The 24,214-nt window shown below is 36.0% G+C and overlaps 3 protein-coding genes and 2 long non-coding RNA genes across 6 annotated transcripts; 2 read left to right on the top strand and 3 right to left on the bottom strand.

The window, feature by feature from the left end:
* Window positions 1-268: 268 nt before the first annotated feature.
* Window positions 269-12,493, bottom strand: LOC135429968 (uncharacterized). Of its 2 annotated transcripts, none has more exons than XM_064684477.1 (8): window positions 12,392-12,493; window positions 7,709-8,229; window positions 3,917-4,259; window positions 2,732-3,135; window positions 2,545-2,666; window positions 2,345-2,460; window positions 1,558-1,675; window positions 269-1,491 (listed from the first exon to the last, which is right to left on the bottom strand). In XM_064684477.1, the coding sequence occupies exons 2-8, from the start codon at window positions 8,025-8,027 to the stop codon at window positions 1,021-1,023; spliced, it is 1,893 nt and encodes a 630-aa protein (XP_064540547.1). In that variant the 5' UTR covers window positions 8,028-8,229; window positions 12,392-12,493; the 3' UTR covers window positions 269-1,020. The 2 variants fall into 2 exon arrangements, with proteins under 2 accessions (XP_064540547.1, XP_064540546.1); XM_064684476.1 differs by lacking the exon at window positions 12,392-12,493 and adding an exon at window positions 9,239-9,342.
* On the bottom strand, window positions 5,010-6,649 carry Grl36b (Gustatory receptor-like 36b). The gene is made up of 2 exons (XM_064684478.1): window positions 5,376-6,649; window positions 5,010-5,308 (listed from the first exon to the last, which is right to left on the bottom strand). Exons 1-2 carry the CDS (start codon window positions 6,345-6,347, stop codon window positions 5,105-5,107), a joined length of 1,176 nt encoding a protein of 391 aa, XP_064540548.1. The 5' UTR covers window positions 6,348-6,649; the 3' UTR covers window positions 5,010-5,104.
* A 1,091-nt stretch (window positions 12,494-13,584) lies between the features above and the next one.
* Window positions 13,585-14,870, top strand: LOC135429967 (uncharacterized). Its single transcript, XR_010436498.1, has 3 exons — window positions 13,585-13,849; window positions 13,912-14,113; window positions 14,695-14,870. It is a non-coding gene; the product is annotated as an uncharacterized LOC135429967 (long non-coding RNA).
* A 3,323-nt stretch (window positions 14,871-18,193) lies between these two features.
* Window positions 18,194-18,987, bottom strand: LOC135429906 (uncharacterized). Its single transcript, XM_064684395.1, has one exon. It carries the CDS (start codon window positions 18,895-18,897, stop codon window positions 18,559-18,561), a length of 339 nt encoding a protein of 112 aa, XP_064540465.1. The 5' UTR covers window positions 18,898-18,987; the 3' UTR covers window positions 18,194-18,558.
* Window positions 18,988-22,314: 3,327 nt separating this feature from the next.
* Window positions 22,315-22,775, top strand: LOC135429966 (uncharacterized). The gene is made up of 2 exons (XR_010436497.1): window positions 22,315-22,433; window positions 22,493-22,775. It is a non-coding gene; the product is annotated as an uncharacterized LOC135429966 (long non-coding RNA).
* The last annotated feature ends 1,439 nt before the right edge of the window (window positions 22,776-24,214 follow it).

Raw genomic sequence — 24,214 nt, 5'->3', positions numbered from 1 at the left:
AAGAAACCCATAAGAAATTCATATACAATACTCCAAATATATAGATCCTAAGCATACTTACATGTATTGCGTTTAACTAATTCATAATAAAATAGATAAAAAATAAATATATATATATATGTAAAACTTTGTATACTCAAAAATTTGGAACGATTTTGTTGTGTTTTTGTTTTGCTTTTGTGTTTTTATCGTTTTATTTTTATTTTAACAAACTATTATAAAATTGCAAGTTTTTCATTCTCATTGCTTGTTCTTGTTGTTGTTGCTCATATACACAGATACAGATATAATATAATTATTATAAACTAAAAAATACAATATCTGTCATAATATACTCATATTCAATATAGATATACATATATGTATATATATATATATATATGCCCGACTTCTTCACAACTATTGCGCTTGGCTACGACAAATTGGAATTAATTTTTTTTTATTTAGTTTTCGCTACATTTCTGATAATTTAAATTTTTAGCCGATATGTTTTCGCTATGTTCACTCTTTAAAAAAGCATTAACACCCAAAGAGAGTCTAATTGCATATATGTAGTACATATTTGAATATACGTATATATTGAATTTTGTTTTGTTTGAAAGTTAATTTTAATTTAGTTTTAAATTCCGTTTCTAAGTTTTTGTATTTTGCGTTTTTTGTTTTTGTTTAATTGCAATTTGTCGCTACGTAGATCTACAAGCTTCATTGGAATTGCTGATAAGTTCTTTAGGATTAGATTTATATTTGTTGCCATTCATTAATTCACTTCCTGTTTTTCTTTTCTTCTGTAGTATACTTCGTTTCACCGCCTCGTTGTCAATGCTAACTTAAAATGTACACACACAAAACTAAAAACTAACTAAAAAAAAATCGTTACAAAAATTAGCTCAGAACTATACAAAACGCTTTAAGCGCGTCCACACACATCATTAAAAAACCCACACATATCAAAAATGATTCCCGCACGGCTCGGCCTGACATACCCTTGCAATCAATCGATAATTCACGACTCTTGTTCATCTACTTGGGCAACTCATAGATTTGGACGGGCAACGCTTTTGGCGTTATTATCTCATCCTCAAAGTCATCATCGTCGCCATGGATGGCATAGTCGCCGCCATTGTGCTCGCTCTCGAATTCATTGGGCACAATCTCCACATCGCTGGGACGCACCGTGCTCCGTGAGCCTCCGCCAGCCTCGCCGCCATTTCGATCCGATCTCGTTTTAGTCGATTTGGTAATATGATCGCGCAGCATATGCGAATATAGTATATCGTCTATATAGTACATGGTGCCCAGATTGTAGACAAACACCTCGCTCTCCGTAATCTGTGCATTGTTCACACTCGTATAATTGCTGCCCGGATTACGTGTAATCTTCACATGACCACCGCCAATCGTTTCGAACACCTCATTATCCCGCAAATCCCGATTATAGAGTCGGCCACGCACAAAGTGATTCAGCAGCATTTTAATGCCACGCTGCGAAGCCTGCAACACGGAGTGGTTTTGATTGTTAATGATAAAGTGTAATTAGTTTGGATTAGATGGACTTGCCATAACATCGTCGGATAGTCGGTCGAAGCCCAGCTTCTCGAAGGCCTTGTCTTCGGGCACAAAGAATGTATAATTTGCGCCAGAGATGTGGGGAGCTATTTCCGCATTGTTCAGATATCTGTAAGCAGTAACGACGTTCCATTTAGATCTGTTTGTCAATTATCCTGCCTAAACTTTTGATATTATCCCTTAATAAGATCATTCGCTATGGCCGCTAGTCATTTAAATGGTATATTGCTTATAGAAGGAGGTTTTTGCAAGCCAATATTGCATATATGTGTTATCGATCGGGTTATCGAAATTAAAAGTTATCGAGATCGAGTTCAATTTTGTTTATGGTCATGAGTCTAAATATCGAAGAAAAGTCTGCAAATTTATTTAGAAAGATTTTCGAATCCACATACATCGATCAAGTTGAGCTTACACTTTTGACAACTCTCTCGACATCGGATACATCGATACAAATCGGAGACCTAGTTTTATATTAGATCCTACAGCTAAAGTAGGGTATCTTTTAGTCTCGTTATATAGACATCATATTGAAGTAAAAATAAGGATGACAGACTCATTTCGCTAAATCGATAATTATCGATAAATATTTATTTTTACAGGGTAAATAGCTCTGACTTAGAAAACACGCTCTTAACGCCGACCTCCAACCTGGGTATCTCTGAGTCGAGCATTCTCGCCCTTAGCATTTATAATTGTTTGCTTGGTTGCCCTTTGTCCCACCCCCTTTCTAATTTAATCTCAACTGATTTTAACTGTAATTGGTATACAAATTTACCTTGTAATTTGCGTGAATCTTGAATCACGCTCCAAGGCCAAAAATGAGTGCGATAGAAATTGTGCGCCGAACCACGGGAATGCCAAAAGCGGCGGTGTCTCCTTATCCTTGTGCATCTGCGGTGAGTATTAAAAGGCTTAGCTCATATATCAAAGGCATATGTGTGTGGGTGGGTGTGTATGGTTGTGTGTGTGCCTTACCTGATGCAATTTGGATACCACAGCCTCAGAGACAAATAACACCTCGGATATAATGAACACCTGATTGCCATTGGAGAGCGTAAATTCCGAAATGATGCTTACATTATTCACGGTGGGCGTGGCTGTGTTGTGTGATCAAGGTAAATCATAAATTGTTCTTCGAAAGTAATTCAATTTTAACACTTACGTTGGCCATGGAATATGACAAGCTCGCCGCCCATAGTCCGGACGCCCATTTGGTCCATGTTCTTGACATCGGACAAGCGCAGCGGACGCTGCATGGGCAGGAAGTGATTACGCAATACGCTTTCGGTAAACTCGGGCACACTGAACGGATAGAAGCCCCAGTCGATGGGATGCCAGCGCTGGAAGGCATTGTCCGATGGTATGAGCACCGTATAGGCATTATCATCCATAATGCGTGTCAGATTGGATTTGGATAGAAAGTGCTGGAACACTTTTGTGCCCGTTTTCATGTTGGCCAGAAATGACATCAATGGACTCGCCTTTGATTCCTTAATAATGGGCTCCACTTTAGCATGTGCATTCGTAATGTTTGGCTGCTCCAGCGGCTGTGGGTCATTGTAGCGGCTGCAGCGATGGCATAGAACGGGGTGGCGAAGGGTAGGTAAAGGGCATGTTAGGAAGTGTGTAGAAAAGTTGGGCCACAAAAACTTTTCGCCAGTGCCTGATAAATTTCGCATGAGTGCACTTTTTGACCGCAAACAAACCAGCATTGGGGCGTACACTTGGCAAAAAGTGTGGCAAATATGTATTGGAAATATTTGAAAATATGAAGAGCATAATAAAATATATCTATTTAAGCCGTGGCAACACTTTTTCGTTGGCTCGGTTCGTAAATCTGACTTGCTTTAAATCAGTTCTCGGTTTTCGATTTCTGTCATTAAATTTCTTTGCATTTTTAATAGACCTTTTCATTGTGTTATTTAAGCTAACTATTTCATATAAAATTGCTATTAAAGTTTTATTTTTGAAACAATAATACAATTAAACATCTCGAAGGTTTTAAAGTGTTGCAATAATATTTACATCAAAAATCTTTAGCGTCAATCAAATTTTGGAAAAATATGTTTTAGTTAAGATTGTAGTTTGACTGTTCTTCGATTCGATTTTGGCAAACATTTCTGAAAATAATACCTCTTTTACAGTTTTTATTGCAATTTATAATTTTTAAAAAATATTAAAAAATATTTTTTTTTAAATTTGCATGCTAAAATTTATTTTTAAATAATTATAAAGCTGTTTCCTTGACATTTTCAAGCTACCGTATTTTCTTTGAGTGTAGGGACATGCTGATTGCGCACTCTGCATTGCTAAGGGATCAAATGTAGGCATAAGTTGGGTCACTCACTTGTTCGTTTCCTGTATGTTACGCTTGGAGTAGGGCGATTTCCTATCGCCCAAATAACCATCAATTCCAATGGCCATCAATTGCTCATTGATACGCAGCTTGTAGAGTATTTGCTGTCCGTTGAGCAGCCAGACATTGTTGTGGGACTTTTCCAATTTACGAAAAACGACTTTATGTCCATTCCCATTACCATACGACTCCTCCTCTTCCTTGCCATTGGCGAGCGTATTGTAGCTATCAAAGATTTTACCGGGCACCAAATGCTCCAACATGAACTCCTTCAAGCGCGGCTTCTCAATGCTACGCACATCGATTTTCGGTATTATCAATGTGAAGGGTGTATCTGGAAAGCAGATTGATTGTGTCTGGTTAATTAAAAATAATAATAAAGTGAAATAATGGTGGCTTCAAACATCAAGTTGAAGACTGAGCGCAGCGACACTGAACCCATTTTCTATTCTCTTGATATATCTTTTTGCTAAACATTTTTATGTATTTTTGGCTAGAAGATGCCTACACGTGCGATTTTATAGCTATGTGTCTTGGCTACCAAATTTTACACTTATTATTATTCAATACGAGTACAACTTGAGCATAGAGAAGTTAGGTAATTGTTTGGGTATTGCATAGAGAGTTAATGAGCTTACTGTAAAACCTGGTTTATTATTGTCTGTTAATGATATTATCTAGGCAAACTGAATAAATTAAACTAGGCAGACTTCAAACAGGGAAATACTGTTATTTTATGATACCTTCTATGCAGATTTTAGCAAAATTTGTGAACTGATTTGGTTTCATTTTAAACTTTTCTTATAAAGTAAAAATATATTATTGTTATTTTATTTTGCAAAAAATACAAATGGTTTTATTAAATACAAAAAACAGTATAAAATTTTAAATATATTACATAATTAATTTGTTTATATATTTATTATTATTTATTTATAAAGCTGGGTGTCTAATTGGCAACAAAACACTCAACTATTATTTAATTGTTTAATTTTTTGTTGCTGTGAATTTTAAAGAGTTTTTTTAATTTGTATGGTAAATTTTCATTTAAATCACAATTTCAATACAAAGGTTTCAGTTGACAAAAAAATAAATGAGAAAAATTTTAAAAATTCTAGAAATTTTGTTATTTACTAAAAAAGAAATAAAAATAATTTAAAATATTTATATTTAAGCAATCTATAGGATACCATGCTCCTTATTGGCATTATGTTGGACCCAGGCATGTGGAGAGTTAACCAGAAGGCTGTTGGTGAACATGGCAAATATCCAGCTAACATACAAGCACTCCAAAATGTGACTGCGATTCAAGTTGAATATGTTTAACATGCTGCGATCCAAGGTGTAATAAGAGACCAATTTGTAATGGCAGAAGATTTGTAGCTGCAAAAGGGAATATCAACTAGCAAACCTTAGCGGATAATACATGCATTAGGCATTTTCAACCAACCTGCTTCTGTCGCCTGCCATTGTTCTGAAACCTGAGCAATTCATGCCCGAACTGTTGCTCAACCGATTTGATGAACTGGCACTGGTAAACAAAGCACAAGGGATATAGCAGAGCACCGAGAATCGTATAGAGCAGAAGGCCCAATTTATGTGTATCATACAGCAGTAGATGGAAGCTACACATGCAACTAATCAGCTCCGAAAACAAGCCAACACACACAAATGGACGCAACAGCAGCTCGAAGTGTTGCCTCAGTTGCATCAAGGACACATAGTTTTCCAATAGATCATCTGTGCGTAGTTGTTTGTATTGCAGCAGCAGCTGCTGCTCCTTCTCGTAGTATCCGTGCAGCAGCAGAAATCCCAAGTGCGCCGCAAGGGACAGAAATAATGGCTGCAGGCTAACAAAGAGCACAGCTGACCAGCTCAGAAATTTGTCCATCGGAGAGTCCTCCCCCACATAGGGTATTCGAGTGAAACCACTTGACCGGGTGACCGGCACCGCAAGAGTAAACCATTCCGTAAAATAAACGAAAAAGAGCCACCAATTGATGCGCGGTGCATGGCCAAAGCGTCTTATAAATCGCTGATATATATTCGCAAATTCATTGAGAGTCCGCTCAATGTTCTTCAGATGATACTTATAGATATATGTGATCGATATGGATGTGATTATATTCTGATATTTGAATGTCAGGGCACTTAGGTAATACACCAACGTTAGGGCCTTATCACTATCTTCCACATCCGCCGAGATGGTCAGCAGAAAACGTAAAATAAAAAATCTCGCATGCAGATAGCTGGCAATAAAAATCCACGGACGCAGCCAGAAGCTGTGCAGCAGCGTGATCAGACTTTGCAATTTCGGCCGACGTCGGAACGTGCAACTGTGCGGCATAAACCTGTAGACGTTGCAACCGACAATTGTGGTAAGCACGGCCAGCACGCGCAGTATAACCGTTAGAGAGGACATGGCGCAACTGAATCCTGTCGTGGAATTTCAGCCGGTCCACGGGCTGACACTGATAAATTGCCAACTTGCCGGAATGGTGGCTAAATGTGCAGCTCATTTGTTTAATAGCCCAAACATCGAGAAACGTGGCCAGCGAGAGTCGCAAAAAATGTATGATAAATTATAGCTAAAAACCGGAAAAAACAGGAAGGAACTCAACTGCGCGCCGAAAATTAAATATACTTCTGGAAATTATGGCTTGCGATTGAGTGAAGCTCCTAATTGCTGAGGTTGGTGAAAATATCTTAAAAAAAGGGAACTTTTCTCCATACAAAAACTCATTTACAAAACGAGGCGTCCTATGGAACTATGTGTTATAGAAGTGCGATTTAATAAGGTGTGCCTTTTATATAAGAAGCTTAGGAAAAGAAATAAATACTGGGTTTGATCAAGTTAACGCGACAAATAAACAAGTTTTTCAAACAAGAACTTAGTTTTCGACCAAACTAACTATCTATCTATTATACATATATCTAAGTATCTATCCATCTATTTATCGATCTATCTATCCATCTACATATCTGTCAACTAAACCAGATATAGTACATATAATCTACAGATAAAGTCCGATCCGAAATATGTACTGCCCGTAATATCTTCAACAACCCGGCTGTTGATACTGATCAAGTATCTATATATTTAATGTGGATGCATTGCATATATCAAGACATTGTTAATATACCTTCTATAACTTTATTCAAAAATGCAGCTCTGTGGTAATTCGAGACAGCTCAGTTTTCAATTTTTTTAGCAGATATTTGAATTACATTAGCAAAGGAACTCTTAATTTAAAAAAAATGGTTGAAGGTTCAGCTGAGAGTTTGAACCAAAGCTTTATTTGCAGGTGTATAGATATTGAAACCTATTGGTTCAATCGACTTATACCCTTTACGAAGCCTTTACTTGCTGAGAATTGCAACATGAAACTTAAAATATACAAACGTGTATAGGGCTACGCCCACAGAGGGCATGGCAGATCGGAAAACTCTATATCTTTCACAGGTTTAGAGCTGGACTGGAATAATGGGTGACAACAAGCTTCTCTAAAGATCGATGTTATATATTATATTAAAAGATTTGGAGGGACGCCTGTTTTAAGCTGTGCATGAACTGTGCACGAGTATTACGCAGTCAGTTGCAGCCGACTGCAACAATATTATTTGATATTATTATCTTCTTTAGCTCAAGTCAGGTATTTATACTTACTTAATGTGAAGGTTTATTTAATGTGACGTATGCCCGTTTGGGGTTTACTACGACGGATGTCTTATATATAACAAAGTGTAGCATGTACATGTGTATTTACTGTATACGTCACTCACCTGTCTTTGTCCTGTAGCCGTACAGCTCCAAAACTGGAAAGCCATCGTCGATAAACCGGTAAATGTGCTGCCACTTGTCATCTTCCTGATTGCGCTGCAGGCCAGCCAAATCGGGCAGCACTTTGCTCTCAATCAGCTTGGCATTCTTCAGACTGTCATCAATTTGGCGATCCAAGATGCTGCTGGCTGTTGTTTCGCTGCCAGTTGTTGTTGCAGCAGCAGCAGCAGCAGCAACAGCGGCCGTCGCAGTCGCAGTCGCAGCCAGCTGCAGCAGCAACAAAAATGTTGCTGCCGGCACTTGCAACATTTTGCTTGACATTCAAGTTTTGTGAGTTTTGGGCGAAAATTGTTTTTAATTGTTAGCACTTTTCAAGTGTTTTTCTTTTTTGCTTGTTTGGTTGCGCTTTTTTTCTGTTTTCAGTTTTGTTTTGTAGTTTGTTTGAGTTTTTCTTATGGTACCACGATTTTATTCATTTTCGCTTGCAAATTTTTGCGCAGACACTTTACATAATTGCCAAAAGCTATACAGAAATGTGTTAAGAGAGGAAAAGAGATGGAGCAATATATGGTTCTATGAGTTCATTTTTTTCTTTCTTTCTTGTACTTCAAGAAATTTTTGATTAGTTTCAAAAAGTTGTGATTGCAGGTCATTAAAATTCGAGACGTTGTGCCTGAAATTTAATGTTAGCTCTCGACTATTTTGTATGCAAATCAAATCACAATTTTATATATACGATATGCCCAGAATAGTTTGTGCTGATCACGATCGAATTTGCATCGCTTTACAGATACATATATATATGTGTGTGTATGTATATGCATAGCTGCCATACAAATGGCACAGTTACAATGCAGCTTGACCATATTTGGCTGGCAGCTGGATTACGTGTTTGCCAGGGAAAAGCCGAAAAAAAACCTGTCTTTGACACGCTTTTCGTGACAGTTTTCCGGCGACAAAGTCGTTATTTGCGCCTAAACTAACCATTTGGACGGTGCAATAGTTAAAGATAGTTTTGTATCTTTTGTTATTTGCGAAATTTAGCTAGAAAATTTGCCAAGCTGTGTTATCTCTTTTTGCGTATTCTCACATCCAATAGGATAAACAACAACAACAGCATAATATGCGACAATTTGTTTATTTGCTGACCTTTGTGCTTAAATCTGATCGCATACAAGGCTGACAGTCAGCGGTATATATACACACAGCATACAGATACACAAGTTACGGATACAGATACAGATACGGCAGCTAAATGTGAAGAAAGTAAATTAATTTCAATTGAAGTTGACAAACTAAACGACAAACTACGGCGTAAATAAATAAAACCAAACTGTGACACAAGCACTCTGGGCGGCAAATACGGCTGATCAAAATATGTAAAGTTTAGATTTAAATGAAAACTTTTGGAATTTTCCTTTTGGGCAAATTTTCACACACTAAATTAATGCATTAAATTCTTTTTCTTTTTGTCCTCGCGCTCAGATATTATTTTAATGCTTTGTATCTGTGCCACTTCACAGAATTTTCACCTTTTGGCGTCCATGTAGCGAGCCGAACCGAACCAATTCCCGTTTCGTACTGCATGTCTGGGCGCGTTAAGCGCTCAACCGGGAGCCCAAAACGGGCTTACCGAATGCCCAGTTGGAAATGGGATGACACACACAGAAAAACCTGTTCGTCTGGCAACGCCATGTTAAGCGTATTATTGCTCTGTTCATAATATTTGTGACAATTTTCGACAAAAAAATATGTACTGTATTTGGGATCCAATATTTTTGGGTAAGATTTAATTGAATTTTATTTTTTTCTAATAATTTATGAATATTTACTTTGTAAATTAATTTCTTGTTTTCATATATCATGTTCTTAAAGATTAGTAATAAATAAATGTTCGCCTCTAAGCTACTTTTCTGGAAATTATATGAGTTTATAATTATTTAAAAATATTTTCCATAGAAATATAATTATATTTATATCTTTAATTATATTTGATTTATATATATAATTTAATAATTATTTGTAACCTTTTTTTTAAAGATATTTATTAATTAATTCTCATATTCTCATATAAATTTGCATATTATTTGAAGAGCATTTTCTGGTGAAACATAAATTTCTTTTCATTTTTCTTTTCAGTGTACTTGTACATTTCCCACAGGGCACTTATCACTTATCACAAACGCTCATTATTCATGATTATGCTTTGGTTTTTATGTGCAAAATTGTGCAACTGACGTCGCGTCTCGACGTTGTCCGGCACTCGCCAGCCCTGCCACCCTCTCTATACCCTATATTATAAGTTCTGTCAGACTAACTCCTCTATCTAGCTCTTGCTCCCTCTCTCTCACTCGCTCCCTCTCCCACTCTGTCTGTCCGCAATTGCTGTGATTATTGTTGTTGCTGAACGGCAAGGGGAGCTCGGAGTCGACGCCGGCGTCCACTGGCTGCATTACAAAAGCAGAAGTACGAGAACTCGAACTCGTAGGTTTCTCGAATTAACATTTTCGGCTTCTTTACTGACTGCCGACTGCTTTATAATGAAAGTCTCGTGCAATGCTATTATTACTTATTTTTATTTTTTTCGTTTTGTTGATTATTGCTGGTTGGTCGTTTCATTTGTGGAATGGAACTAAAACTGCCGGCCCATCACTTTAATTGATATTATTGTCAGGCGGATATTTTATTTTTAGTCGTCTTTCAATAGGCAGCAGGGCCCGAACTGCATTTCATATGCATAGTGAGTGATGATATCTTGATTGAAAATGTATTGTAATATTTAATTAAAATTATTTACATATCCTATACCCGGTGTGTAATCAAAAAATTATAAAAAGAAGGGCGTATTTTACGATTGTAAATAAATTAGAGATACATCTGTAAGTATATTTATTTTTTTATCTGCAAAATGTGCCTGCTTGTTACGTCCTTATGAACTTCCCATGACAATAGAAGTTACAACTCTCTCAGAGTTAAATTTTGGTTTAAGTTGTTCCCCATAAGGGAAACAAACATAATATATAACATACAGTTTCAGTATTCTGTATGTTTTATAACTATTTGATAATAGATACAATTGCGGAGCGGTAAAAACTTTAGAATTTGATTAAATATATATTTGCAAGGGAAAGTCATACATACATATTATTAGGGTTAAGTATAATTTGAGGAGTAGTTGCTAATATACACAAATCGTATAACTTATGTCTATAATATGATATGATATAATTTGATTGAAGTGTTCATATATTTCCCTGATACAAGCAGAAGGGTACATGAGTTAAAAGAGCTAAGATCACAAACAAACAAAAATTAATATCATAAGTAATTTTAAAAAGTTAATTAAGTTATAGTATATCATAAAGGCTTTTAGCTAAATACCGGAACTGGCCGTCGGCTAAGACAAAAGTTATTTCACCTATACGATATACTGAATTTCGAACCCGGATCCTCGTTGTTAAGATGTCTAAATTACTGACATTTTTACAGAAAACTAAATCGATAAAATAATTGACATATTTAAGTCTGAGCTTTCATGCCATATATCAATAAATTAACTAATTAACTTTTACTAAATGTAGGTACACACAAATATTTAACCTTTTCGCTGAGCAAAAAGCTGAACTGAACTTTAATGAAAATATTTATGTGTGTGTATTGTAAAGCCGCAACGCAATTCTAATTGCATTTCCCAATCAAAAGGTGGACTTAAATGTTGCAGCAAATTGGAAATTGTTGTTAATTGTTTAACAACATTTTCTCGAGCATAAGCTTCGAGTATTTTTAATTACTTACGCGCGTAAAAGTTAGCGGTGTTCTCTCAACTTTTGTATAGCATGTTGTATGTGCTGCACGTATGATTAAAAAATTCTTGTGAAACAATTTTCATGGCTTTGGCGCTGCAAATGCCGGTAAATCAAGGCGAGCACGTACACACACGCATACACACAGTCACACACACACACACACACACGCGCACACACTTGTTATTAATGGCGGAAGTAGGGTTTTAGGTGGGCAGGAGATGTGAGTACAGCATTTTCCGAGCTGCAAGCTTAACGGGAACGAAAAATGCTCAACTAACAAGCCCACAGAGTAGGCATTTTGTTGTTCGAAATTGTGTATACGCAAAATGGTGAAAAACTATATACTACAACTAACTACTACTGCTATACTACTACGACTACTACTACAGCAGCTACTACGCCGCTACTACAAGCAACAAGAATAACAACAACAAGAACAACAGCAGCAGTAAAGCCGCTGCGGCTGCTGCTTCTGCTTCTGCTGCTGCTGCTGCGTTTGTGTATCCAGAGTGCAAACCAATTGAAATTAATTTGCATAATATACTATACGACAGTTAGCTGGACATCCAGCAATAGAATTATGGGTTGCTCCCGTGCACAGGGCCCAACTGCAGTTTGTATAGAGCTAATTCTGGATAATTCACAGTTTATTGCACTTGGCTTTTCCGTGCACAATTTTCTCTCGCATTCACATTTCCCTGGCAAATACACACGACACACACACAAACGTATTCCATTTGCCAATTGTGGCTAGTTAATTGGGTTTTTGTTTTTATTATTATTATTTAGCTTTTTTCTTTGCTTTCGCGGCTTTTGCACCTACGCTTAATTAGATTAATTTTGCAAGTATTTCTACTACAATTTTGTGTGTGTTCTCACTTTATTTAACTAAGCACTAGCTCGCGCGGCTACGGCAACAGAATGATTGCGTCTGTTGTGCCGGAAAATTTACGACAAATTGAGAAGCTTTTCGCGTTGCTTGCGTCGTTGCTAGACGCAGTCGTCGACGTCGGGACTCCTTCGACAGTGCCTAGGGTTGCCAGACTTTGTAGGGTTTTCCAAAGCTTAGGAATTGTGCTTGAATATATTTGAATGTTCCATAGTTTATTGGCATAAGAGCAGAAGAATGTAAGATATTTTGTTGGCTTAGTGTATTTAATTTTCATTTGTTTCTAATTATAAAGAAAGCTTAAAGTTGTTGCCACCGTTAGTCAAGACACGTTTCATGTGGTTAGCTTTCGGAACTTTAACGTTTCGGCCATTTTGTTTCTGACTGACAGTTATAAAAAGCTCGCTTAAGCTTGGACAACAACCGTTTGAGTTGCCAGCATAAAAGAAAATTAATATTCCTTATACGCCCTGTTGAATTTTAGTAAATTATAGAAGACTATTAAATGAAGCATCCAAATGGTTTAATTAAAAAGTTAATAAAAAAATATATATATATATATATAATATAAAATATAATAAAAAAAAACAAAAATTAATAAAACAAAAATAGTAACATGCATATTTGCCTAATTATAAAAACATTTAAGTACTAGAAAAATCATAATATGCATTTATTAATAAATACATTAAAAAATTATAGCATAAATAAATGAAAGTTAATATGCAAATATTTTTATTATTACAAGAGCAATTCGAAGTACTATCAAATTAAATAAATAAATTATTAGAAAATATTACAAATATATTTAAGGAAATTTTATATTTTTATATATGTAATATTTCAAGCTAGTTTAGCTCTAAAGAAAGCAAATTTATGTCCGTTTATTTAAAGCTCAAATAAAGTCAACACGTGTCAATAATACACAATTTTTCCCGCTGCTTCGAGCACCTTTACTGTGCTTACAAATAATTTTGTTCAATTGTTTGCATATGCAATTACATATTAATCAAGTATACGCAACGGTGGCAGCAACAGTATGAAATAATTAACACATTAACGGTGTGATTTATTTGTGATACTCATAAATATAATATGCTGGCAACGTCGGCAAGCGACACGTGACAATATAAAACAAGCATGCAATGTGCCAGCTCAATTTATTTGCATTTCGCAAACATTAATACAATAAATAACACAATACAAGAACAATGCAACACACACTATTTAATGTCAAATTAATTTTCATGCCATTAAATGCAGCAACAAAAAAAATAAATAAATAAAACAAAACAAAAAGAGAGCAAACACTCAACAATCGAAGAGCAGGCAATAAAATCAATGCCAAGAGGATAAATATTATACTAGCTGATGGATAAAGCAAAAGTGGAACAAGTACGGCTGGCAATCGAATATTCGAGCTAATGAATACTGAATACCCTTGCACGGTAAATGTCTTAACCAAAAAACGAAGTATTCTTATTATAAAATATATTTTTTTTTATCGCAGACTCATCTCTGGCTCCCATATCGAATTAGAACAGTCCAAGCCACGGCAGTATGCAAGTTCGATGACATCGGATGCGATCTCCGACTAACAAAGGTCGGAGATCTGATTAAATTCTTCACCCGATCGCGATCGCCTGCGTCCTGGCTGATCCAATCACAGAGAGACGCATCCAAAGGTTACACTCCTGCGACCCACCTACCAGGTAAAATAAAAATTCTCTAGAAATTGCCAAGCATCGATTTTTGAGGTCCCGATCAACCTGACCTTGTGCAAACACAGATGTCTGTCCTAATTCGCTCGATATTACGCAAGTGTATAAAGGTCATAAAATGCTTTATATATGCAAATAAATACAATATTTTTAACGAGTGGCTTTGGCAACTGAGCGACACGCAACTTGAATCTAAATAAATATAGTCCAGACTACTTCACAGTTGCCCATTGAAATGGCCGGCAATGAACAGTGTGCAGGACACCACACTTGTGCTAGCAAATTGCTACTGGAAAAAAGAGAAAAGAAAAGAGAAATAACGAAAAATAGTTAAATGACATGAAAGGCCAATGGCCAAACAAAAGTGCAACGAGGTCGGTGCACACAGCAAACTTTGCGGTTAAAACTAAAGTGGCCTGTTAGGCTTTCAGAAAAGTGTCCAAAAACTTTGGCATAGAAAGAATGCTGCTCATCTGCATTTGGCCACAGTTTTTGGTGTGCTCTCTCTCTCTCTCTTTCTATCTCTATTTTTTTTTTGGCTTTAATATTTCAACACATTTTGCACATTGCAGCTGCAGCGTAGCCTCAGGACTAGCCCCAGGACAAATGCCTCTCGCTCGAAGTGTCTCTTTTGTGGTAATTTATGCATGTTGTTTGCGTACTTTTGACTTTTTCGGCATTTACTCGTTATAAAATAAATAAAATATGTCACAAAATGCTTTGACATGCTCGTTACATTCTCCACATACATGCATAGAGCACGAGAATTTTTGCAAATTTATGTTTCTTTTTTGTTTTTAGGTGGCAAATTTTATTCCCCATTTTGGTTTTCGAATTTACATTTCATAATAACAAAATGTGCTTAAGAAAATCTGCTCGCAAAGCATATTTGCCTTCGATAACAAAGAGTTTCGAGTGCTGCATCGATATTATCGATTGGTTGAGACTTTGTCGCCTTTGGAATCTATGAAGCATCTATGCTAAGAACACTTGTCTAAATATATTTTTAATTTCAATGTATGTCAGTTGTAATCTTAGTACAAATGAGAAGGAACAAAATCTATGGCCCAGCTTTAGCAGGCAATTTGCCATCACAGCTTGCAACCGGCATCGTATCTGGCCAAATGCGAATAAAAGGCGCACACATACAGTTGTCGGCCTTGAATTGAGTTTATTTTTATTGCACACAATTCCAGATTTTTGGTTAGAGCTCAGTCAGTTGTCAGCTTTCGGGGTTGAGCAGCAGCTTATCACAGAATTGGCAGTTAGACTTAATTGAATATTCAAATGCGTTTGTGTGCAAATCTAAATGCGACTCTTCATTGGATGGCCCAAAGTGTTGTTCGACAAGACTTTCAGGCTTTTTGCATAAATTTCAAATGAAATGCTTAACATCATTTCAATTTTTTTTTTGTGTTAATTTTTAAGCATTATAAAATGCATATTCACTTGCAACTTAATGTACAACGTTTAAAAATAATTACTCTTATTAAAAATGTTGCGGTTGCTTTTTGCAATTTTTGTTTGGGTTAAAAAATTATTATAAAAAAATGCTACATTTTGTATGAGCATAATTTACATATCATAATCAATCAATATTTGCAGTTCTTTTTAAAGAGAATATATGAATTATTAATCTATGATCTGTCTTTAAGGGCTTTCATCTTAAATGTCAGCTAAATTGAACTCTAGTTTCAATTTAAGAATCATTTTTAAATTAAAATAGTAATACATATAATAAACTGTTTTGTTTTTACAAAACCAACACATGTTGGTTCATAGCTTTGTCTTATTTATTTATAAATTTCAACTTATCCTTGCCAAGCAGCAGTCTCCAAGGACTCTTCAGACACTGTCCGCACGTCTTGCATTCAAATTTTTCATTTACCCAGTTAGTCCTTCGTTTCTTAGTTTGGCAACGCCTGAAAGGCTAAATGAAAAGTGTTCAACTGAGATTTACTTAAGAAATTTCTAAGACACATTTCCCTAGACATGCCAGAAGGAGGCAAAAATCAGCGACAGCTTCGTTTTGGCTCTTGAGTCCTTGCAAAATGTGCAATCCTTGTCTATTTACGTATTTGGCCTGTAACCTTTTGTTGTGCAATTGACTATGTCCATAACAATTGTGTTTTATTTGCAAAAACAGAATAACTTAAAATGTTTCGCTTATGCATAATTCAGGCCCTTAAATAGTTTAAAATCAAATAAATAAATAAATATGAACAGAGCACAAACAATGACTGCAGGCAGCTTTTGTTTAAATAAAGCATTTATTGACAATATTGGCCAATCGAGCAATAAATCAAAACATGCCTATGGCAATACTATAAAAAGGCTCGACTATCAGATACTATGCAAACTTGGCAAGAATATCAATTTTGTTCTCAGTCTTATCACGGTTGCAGTTGATTTTATGTTTAAATTTTTTTACAGGGTATCTTATGCTTAATGATTGCATTTAATTGTTATCTGGGCATTAAATCAGAAAGCGCAATCCAGAACTTCAAACGTAATCTTCTTGCAGCCAAAGAAAAATTATATTTAAAGGACATGCCCGGCTTCTAATTAAAACGCCACACCGACCGACCAGGCTAGCCAAAAAAAAGGCTACGCCTTTAGCTTGCTATACATATATATATCCTTCGTCCTTGCCATCGTCATCGCAATCGCCATCGCCGTCAACAAACGGAAACGACATTAATGCTTAAGCTAAGCGCATTCGCCATTATAATTAAATACGCCGGCGTCGACGCCATCGTAGTCTTGGCCACGAGCCACACTAAGCGTACACAGACACACTGACACAAACACACACACACAAACACACACACACACACACACACACACACACACACATACATAACATATATATATATATATGTATTTTGCTTAGTGCACTGTGCAAATAATTAGCATGGCTCGAAATACTGTGAGTAATTAAGGTAAGTCAGCTGTTGCCCTTTGCCCTCGCCCAGTCACCTTTTGCTAGCGGAAATTAAAGTTGTAGTTTTTTTTTCAACAAGATGAGATTGCTTTGTTGTGCTTTGCTTGGCAGAATTTAAAAAAAGCAGAAAGTACTGATATCTTCGGCACGCCGAAGAGTAAATACCCTTGAAGATATTTGCGGTTTTGCGGATATGTGAGAATAGTGAAGGTCGCAAATGCTGAGTTTGAGGAAAATATCTTGGAAAACAGAGTATTTTGCCATAAAAGAACCAACTATTCGACCCATCGATTATACGTCAGCTATATTATATAGTGGTCTGATCCGCCCGGCCCCGACATATATACTGCCTGAACAAAAAGACGGATCTATGCAAAGCGTAGACGATAGCTTTAAGACGAACAAATGGACATGGCTACATCAATTCGGTTGTTGATGCTGAACCAGAATATTTATACTTTATGGGCTCGGAGATATCTCCTTCTATGCGTTACACATTTTATGACAAAGTTATAATACCCTCAACAAGGGAAGAAAAAGGTTAAGAAGCTGATTTGAAGCTTAGTGTTAAAAATTGTTCACGTAACGTTAAAACTTTTAAGTTCTTAAGTTATACAAAGTTCATGATATGTCTATGATAAACTTTCATAAGTTTGTCAAATATATACCGAATGCTTGTATTTTACTCCACGAAGATTTATTTTGCATTTTTAATATACAATTTTTAATTAATATTTAATACAATTTTTGCGAATTTTGAAAAATTGTTTTTCGATTGCGGGTATCACAAAATAAGTGTGGAACGAAGCCTGAAGTTTAGGGCTTATAAACTTTTCTGTCAAAAATCATGTTGACAATCACGACAATTTGAACACTCCACTTTAACTCATTTTTTTAAATTTTCGCTAAATACATATATATTTTCGATCTATATATATTTCCGCTCTATATAAATTGACCTTATACATGTTTTTTATTTCTCGCGCTAATCCCGATGAAATGTGCTGCATTCATTAGGCAATTGTAGTTCGACTTGATTGTCAACAGTTTTGTTCTTTAGTTATCATAGACAGTTGCTAAGTTATCTCGAAATTGAGTCCAAAATGCATTTGGTGTAGAAAACACTATTTATGGATTCGATGGTTCATTTATTGATCGTAAAAAACGTTTCGATTACACTTAGCAGGTTTGTTTATAGCAATAATATATATATATATTTTTTTTGGTTGAGAAAAGCGCCGCCACGAAATCCAAATATTTTTGTTACGGTTTTTTTTTTTTTGATAATTTATTGGAATTTTACCTAGAAGCTAGTTGGTATCAGTATTAACTATATAATGCCTTAATCAGCAAAAGTCGTTTCATATTTAATATGATAATTTTAAATATGTTTGCATAACACTTAAGACCCGAGATATTTGCCACCAGAATGTCGTCAGATTTATTATCGTTGGATGGAACACGGATGGAACTGGTTACGTGGCTCAATTCATCAGCGCACCTTGACGGTTTGCACCTCCAGCCAGATCATAAACGCTGCGATGACCACATAGGCGGCCATAATGAGTAACACCTGCAGTGGACTGGCGGTAAAGACCATTACCACCAGCAGCACGGAGCCCAATAGAAATACGCTGGCCAAAAATATGATCATTATGATGGTGGATACGCTCCGGTACCAGGCGTTTCGCTTGTCTGGCGGCGGTACATATTTTGGCCTCAATGGACTGTACTCCTTGCGATATTGTGTCTCAAAGCCGCTGGTGAAATCGATCTCATCGTTGCCGCCGCCGAGCGGCGCCGTCGCCACCTTCTTCTCGTCCGTGTCCATGCCGCAACGCGTTCGTCTCTTAACTAAATGAGAGAGAGACGCGAGCCCGCGACGCGTTTACCGACGGGCGTCAGTATTGAGCAGTCGCAGTTGTTGTCGGCCTTATTATCACAGCGCAAAGGTGTTAATTGAGGCAGCAACAAAGGCTACCACAGCTACAACAACAGCTCTGACAAATGTGTTCAGTGTGTATATATATTTTTTGTTTTTTGTGACTCAGATAAGATAAGACGCTATTACGATTCTTCGTTCGACTCTTTGAAAACTGCAACCTTATCAATTATGACTTCAATATATATATGTTTTTTTCTGACGCTTCAGCAGCCCAGCAATACAACAAATGTGTGTATGTACTAATTACGGTCTTTTTCTTTTTTATTTGTAAGCAAAATTGTGGCGTTTGTTACCCATTTTGTTGATTTTCTCACATATCTGTGTTTGCTTTCATCATGAATGAAATGCGTTTCGTTTTACTTTTTTGTTTTTTTTTTTTTTGGAAGTTTGTCATATACACAAAACCAGATCTATGTGACATCTCTTATTCCAACCCATGCAATGTTGACATTTTTTTAGTTCTAAATCAACAAAAGCACTTTGAGCTACATTATCAATATTTTCAAAGGCCGAAGAACTTAAATATAAGGCAAGTTTTTTATGTACCTGTGGTCATAATATAATTTATATATAATGTGGTCACAATAGAGCTTCTAAATTACGTGGTTTCTCACACCAACTCGAACTTAAAAGAAATCCATGTATGATACTAACAAAAATTCTGGATCATGTCCCAAATTTGTATATAGGTATATTAAATATACTTTGTACATCGTATAGTAGTAAGAGTTGGAGTAATATTTCTATCTTGAGTAATACAAACTGATGATAAGAATTGAAGGTACTTCAGATTATTATTGATATACTCAATACCTACCTCGCACTGTACATACATTAATACATTAAATAAAGGCATATTACATTATTAAATTAATATTCTACATCATTTTTTTAGAGATAATATAAATTATATTTTTTTATATACATATAAACAAATATTTATTTTTAGTCATGGACAAGTGTATAATGAAGTTACCGAATCGAATCGCTGATTAAAAAATATGAATATATTTTATTTATTTCTAGCTTGTAACTGTAAAGTACTTCAGATTACAATTTTAAAGTGCTCATTTTCAAATGGTTTTTGCTAACAACATGCTTAATATGTGATATTATGTAGCTGCTTTTAAATTCAATTTATGGCTTGGCTTAAGTCAAGCAGTTCAAATTGTAAACTACATTCAATACGTAATTTGAAACTTTTTATGTATTTATATTATTATGTTTTTTATGCTGTGCATACCTACACCCTGCAAAAGGGGTATTATGGGCTAAAATAAATTTAGCACGGATTAGTATTTATTGCCGAATTGATTTATCGCACCTCTCTGCTTAGGCTGCACAAGGACCTTAGCTAAGGTAGGCTTTACTAAGGATAGGTTAAGAACAAAGCGTTGGTATATGAGCTAAATCTATTCAAGTTTTACAAACATCTTTTTAACCCTACAGGGTATCTTTTAGTTAAAAATAGTGGGTCATGTTTAGGTTGCCCACATAAACCGATCATAATATCAATTTTCATTGCCCTCTACACACGCATACATACACAAAACACACATACACATACACAAACACAGCAACAACAACTTAATTTTACACATGCAGTAAATTTCTGTTTGCGCTGAAAATATATTTGTTGTTGATATTTACCATCGGCTTTTTTATTGCCTATTGAAATACAACAATGTAAATATGTAAAATATTTAAACCACTGATTAAATATGTCGTTTGCTGTTTAAAATGCAATAAAATACTGTTAGAAGATAAATAAACTAATTTAGTGCCATGCAAACAGGTGTGTGGGTGATAACAAATGTATTTTGCATTATATTCATTTCAATTATGTATGCAAATAAATTGAAATTGTACATTATATATTATTTGCTATAATATAATAATTTTTGTATATTTTATACTTGTATCTGAATGCATAAATGGCAAACTTGCAGTCATTGTCATTGATAGGCCACAAAATTCCAATTCAAGATAGCTGAATCACAGCTTATAAATAGACATAGATACGTCATGTTATTTTGTTGTAATCTGTGACAATAATACAAAGTAAAATATAAACTACATATAAAAATACACACTCATAGCATTAGATTTAAATATAGGTTTCGCTATAGTATTATTAATTAAATTAAAATGATTTCATTAGGCATTTGCTTAGGCTACAATTTAAAAGATAACAAAAGAATTATCTAATATCACAAAACATTTACATTTTACATTTAGTTTAATTATATTGGATGCTCCAAATGGTTATAGACCAGCATGGTCCATTATAATTGTAATAATCGAACAAAAGTGCATTGTAAGCATATCCATTCACACAACTACTTTTACACCATTCCTTTAATAAAACTCTTCAAAAAAATTGAGCGTACTCTAGTCGATAGTGACCGACTAGGGGATACCCTGAACCTTTTTCTACCAACACCAACTGCGACACTCGCTCGTTTGCTTTAACACTAATTAAATTAAATTGTACAAAAAATTGTAATAGATTTAAAATGAAAGATACTTGCTCTGTATTCACTATTCTAGAAGCTACATATCAAGTTTGGTGATTTGCTTAAAAAACAGAAATTCGTTATGGATTCTTATCGATTGCTTGGAAACAGAGCAAGCTATCGATTATCGGAAACAAACTCATACTGGACGGGCCGTTGTAAATTCGCTTCAAGTCTCCAGCTCTTATAGGTTCGGAGACCGAGGCGTTCATATAGTACATACGGACTGACTGACTATAAGTGGTCGAATTATGATTTAGTTTTATGCTTGCTTACTATGTGCAATTTATTTATATTTTATTTAAAATTCAGAAGAGACAACATAAGTTTGGCATCGAATATCCATACTGATTTCCAAACAGGGTACAAACAAATGCAGCTTGCAATTATCAGATAATTGGCCTAGCTAAATAAAGGCTGTAACTAAAGGCTTCAGTCCTATCTTACAAGATGTATGTATAGTAAATCCACCAAGTAGTCAACTTTTCAGCTAGAAGGGTATTCAAACCGGGTATAAAACCGTTGTCCCAATCGGCAACTTTTTCGACTTTGAGCACGTTTGTAAATATTATTGATGTGAGAAAGATTTCAAGTAATCATATATGCAGCAGCCAGAGGCAACAACAATATAACTACTTTGTGTACATATTTTGCTTATGTACAGGCCGTTGATGGCGATAAAGCGCGGAGGAGCAAAAGATTTCTTGGAATGCATTTTGCTGACTTTTGCATTTAATGTTGCGACTTGGAATTGAAACTGAAATTCAGCGCATAAAAACAAATAATAATTGTGGTTGCCGCCGATGGATCAGTTCGCCAATTGCCCTGAAGCTGATAACAACGCGCCGAGATTTTCATTTTTTTTTACATCTATTGTATTTTGTTTTCCCTGTGCTGCAAAATGTGGTAAATAATAATTGCAAATAATTGTAAAGAACTGTCCAGTATTTGTGTAATTTTTCAAGTGAAAGCCGTGAAAAGCTGTTGGATGCCGGCGATGAGCGTGAGAAAAATCATGAAGTGATCATTGATGCGGCCCAACTGGAGGCTCAGCAGCAGATTACAGAGCCGCCGGAGGCGCCACATGTCGGTCGATTCGATTCGTTCAAGCCGCATGTACTTTTCAGATCACAAAGTTGGTCTACTTTGGGCATTATTTTTTGTGTTTTTTACAATTGTTTTATTCTTGTAATATTATTACTATCATTTATACACTCCAAGTTGGTACATTAAATCATTATGAAAATATGTTTACGTTTTGTTATTTGTGAAAAATGAACAGAACTGCAACCAGAAGTTTAAGTAGGCAACTTAATTGGCTAAAATGTCGGTCATCGCTTATGCAGCATTAGAGCAGCACGCATTTCAACTTTGTCCTCTTTAGGAGTATATATATCCAATGCTGCCAAACAATTTAAGTTGTTACCAAAGTCATCAACATTCTAGCTGCGGCTACCACTCGGCAAAAACTTGCCCTTGTTGCAGTTTCTTCTTGCTTTTTTGTATACCCTGTAAACACCCAATGGGCTTAACGGGTATTATGTTTGTATGTAAATGTATTACTTATCCAATATAATTATTAACGATCAATATTTGAAATAATGCATATTAAACAAATTATTGTATATATTACGACTTTTTAAGATTAATTAGATAAGTTAGTAAGACAGGAATTCATATCGTAAACTTTATTCTATAGGGTATCTTCTCGTTGTTCACTCCCTTCCAATGCATTCTTGTCTGTTTTTTTTAAGCTCTTTTCTCAAGTGACAAACTTTTTGTAGCTACTGCGCATTTGCATAATACAGAAAGAAGCTCGAGAGACATAAGGCATACTGCAAAGTCAAGATACGGCCAGATCAAAGTACGAGTAGCTGCTTTTTGAAGCTGCTTAGCAATTAGAGAAATCTGGAGCATTTGCTGACATCCAATTCAATTCGTTGCCGGCGGCTGCTGCTGTCGGTTGGGGTCAAAAAATATAATATGACCGCAGGCGCTGGGCGTGCTGCGCCACGCCTGTGGTCTATGAATTATGAGAGCCGCCAGAGCGGCCTTGCCAGGAACTCGACCAGGATGCTCGCGGCTGCAACTCAGCCGTATTTCATGGCGGCTGTCATGGTGGCTGCGCGCTGCTACTCCGGCCACAATTCACCGAGCACTTTGGTGGCGCGGCCAACTTTTGGCGGGGCCAAAAGTTTTCGGCGGCTCGCACTTTTCAATTGTTTTAGGCCGCCTTTATCTAGGTATAAATTTGTTTAGCCGACTTTCGGCTTAAGGCGCGCCAAAACATTAATCTTTAAGCCTGCAATTTTTATGGCCACATTTTGTGCACCTTGCTCATTATTCAAATCTAAGACCGTGCTTAAAGTGAAAGCGTAGCAAAAATATATATGTATAACTAAACTGAAAAATCAAAATTCATGAGGCACTGTGCGAGAATTATAGCGACTTTCTTGACGGTTTTAAGGAGTCCGTCGTCCGTCGTCCGCCGGCCCCCCTTCTCATCCAAATGCTACTGGGCAGAATGCGTTTGTTGTTGCAAACTTTTTCCATCAAAAGTTTCGGTTTTCGATACGCTCGCTGCTGGCAGCAGACTCTCTGCTGCGGCAACGGCGGCTGCTTTCCTGCCAAGTGCCACTTCCGCTTTGCGTCAGCGCACACGGCTGTGGCGCACAAAAGTGTGACTG

The sequence above is a fragment of the Drosophila montana genome, unplaced genomic scaffold, assembly GCF_035044405.1.
Source record: "Drosophila montana isolate Dmon_TW-CO22-7 unplaced genomic scaffold, ASM3504440v1 contig_2747_1, whole genome shotgun sequence".
Classification (NCBI taxonomy): domain Eukaryota; kingdom Metazoa; phylum Arthropoda; class Insecta; order Diptera; family Drosophilidae; genus Drosophila; species Drosophila montana.
This window is presented reverse-complemented; position numbering and strand designations above follow the sequence as displayed.

Excerpts from the sequence above, each read along its gene's own strand:
- Grl36b (XM_064684478.1), bottom strand. The coding sequence starts at position 6,347 with ATGTCCTCTCTAACGGTTATACTGCGCGTGCTGGCCGTGCTTACCACA. Across the intron at positions 5,309-5,375 it reads ATGGCAGGCGACAGAAGCAG|CTACAAATCTTCTGCCATTA; the intron begins GTTGGTTGAAAA and ends TCCCTTTTGCAG.
- LOC135429968 (XM_064684477.1), bottom strand. The coding sequence starts at position 8,027 with ATGTCAAGCAAAATGTTGCAAGTGCCGGCAGCAACATTTTTGTTGCTG. Across the intron at positions 4,260-7,708 it reads CGGCTACAGGACAAAGACAG|ATACACCCTTCACATTGATA; the intron begins GTGAGTGACGTA and ends TCTGCTTTCCAG. Across the intron at positions 2,667-2,731 it reads TGTCATATTCCATGGCCAAC|CCACGCCCACCGTGAATAAT; the intron begins GTAAGTGTTAAA and ends CACACAACACAG.
- LOC135429906 (XM_064684395.1), bottom strand. The coding sequence starts at position 18,897 with ATGGACACGGACGAGAAGAAGGTGGCGACGGCGCCGCTCGGCGGCGGC.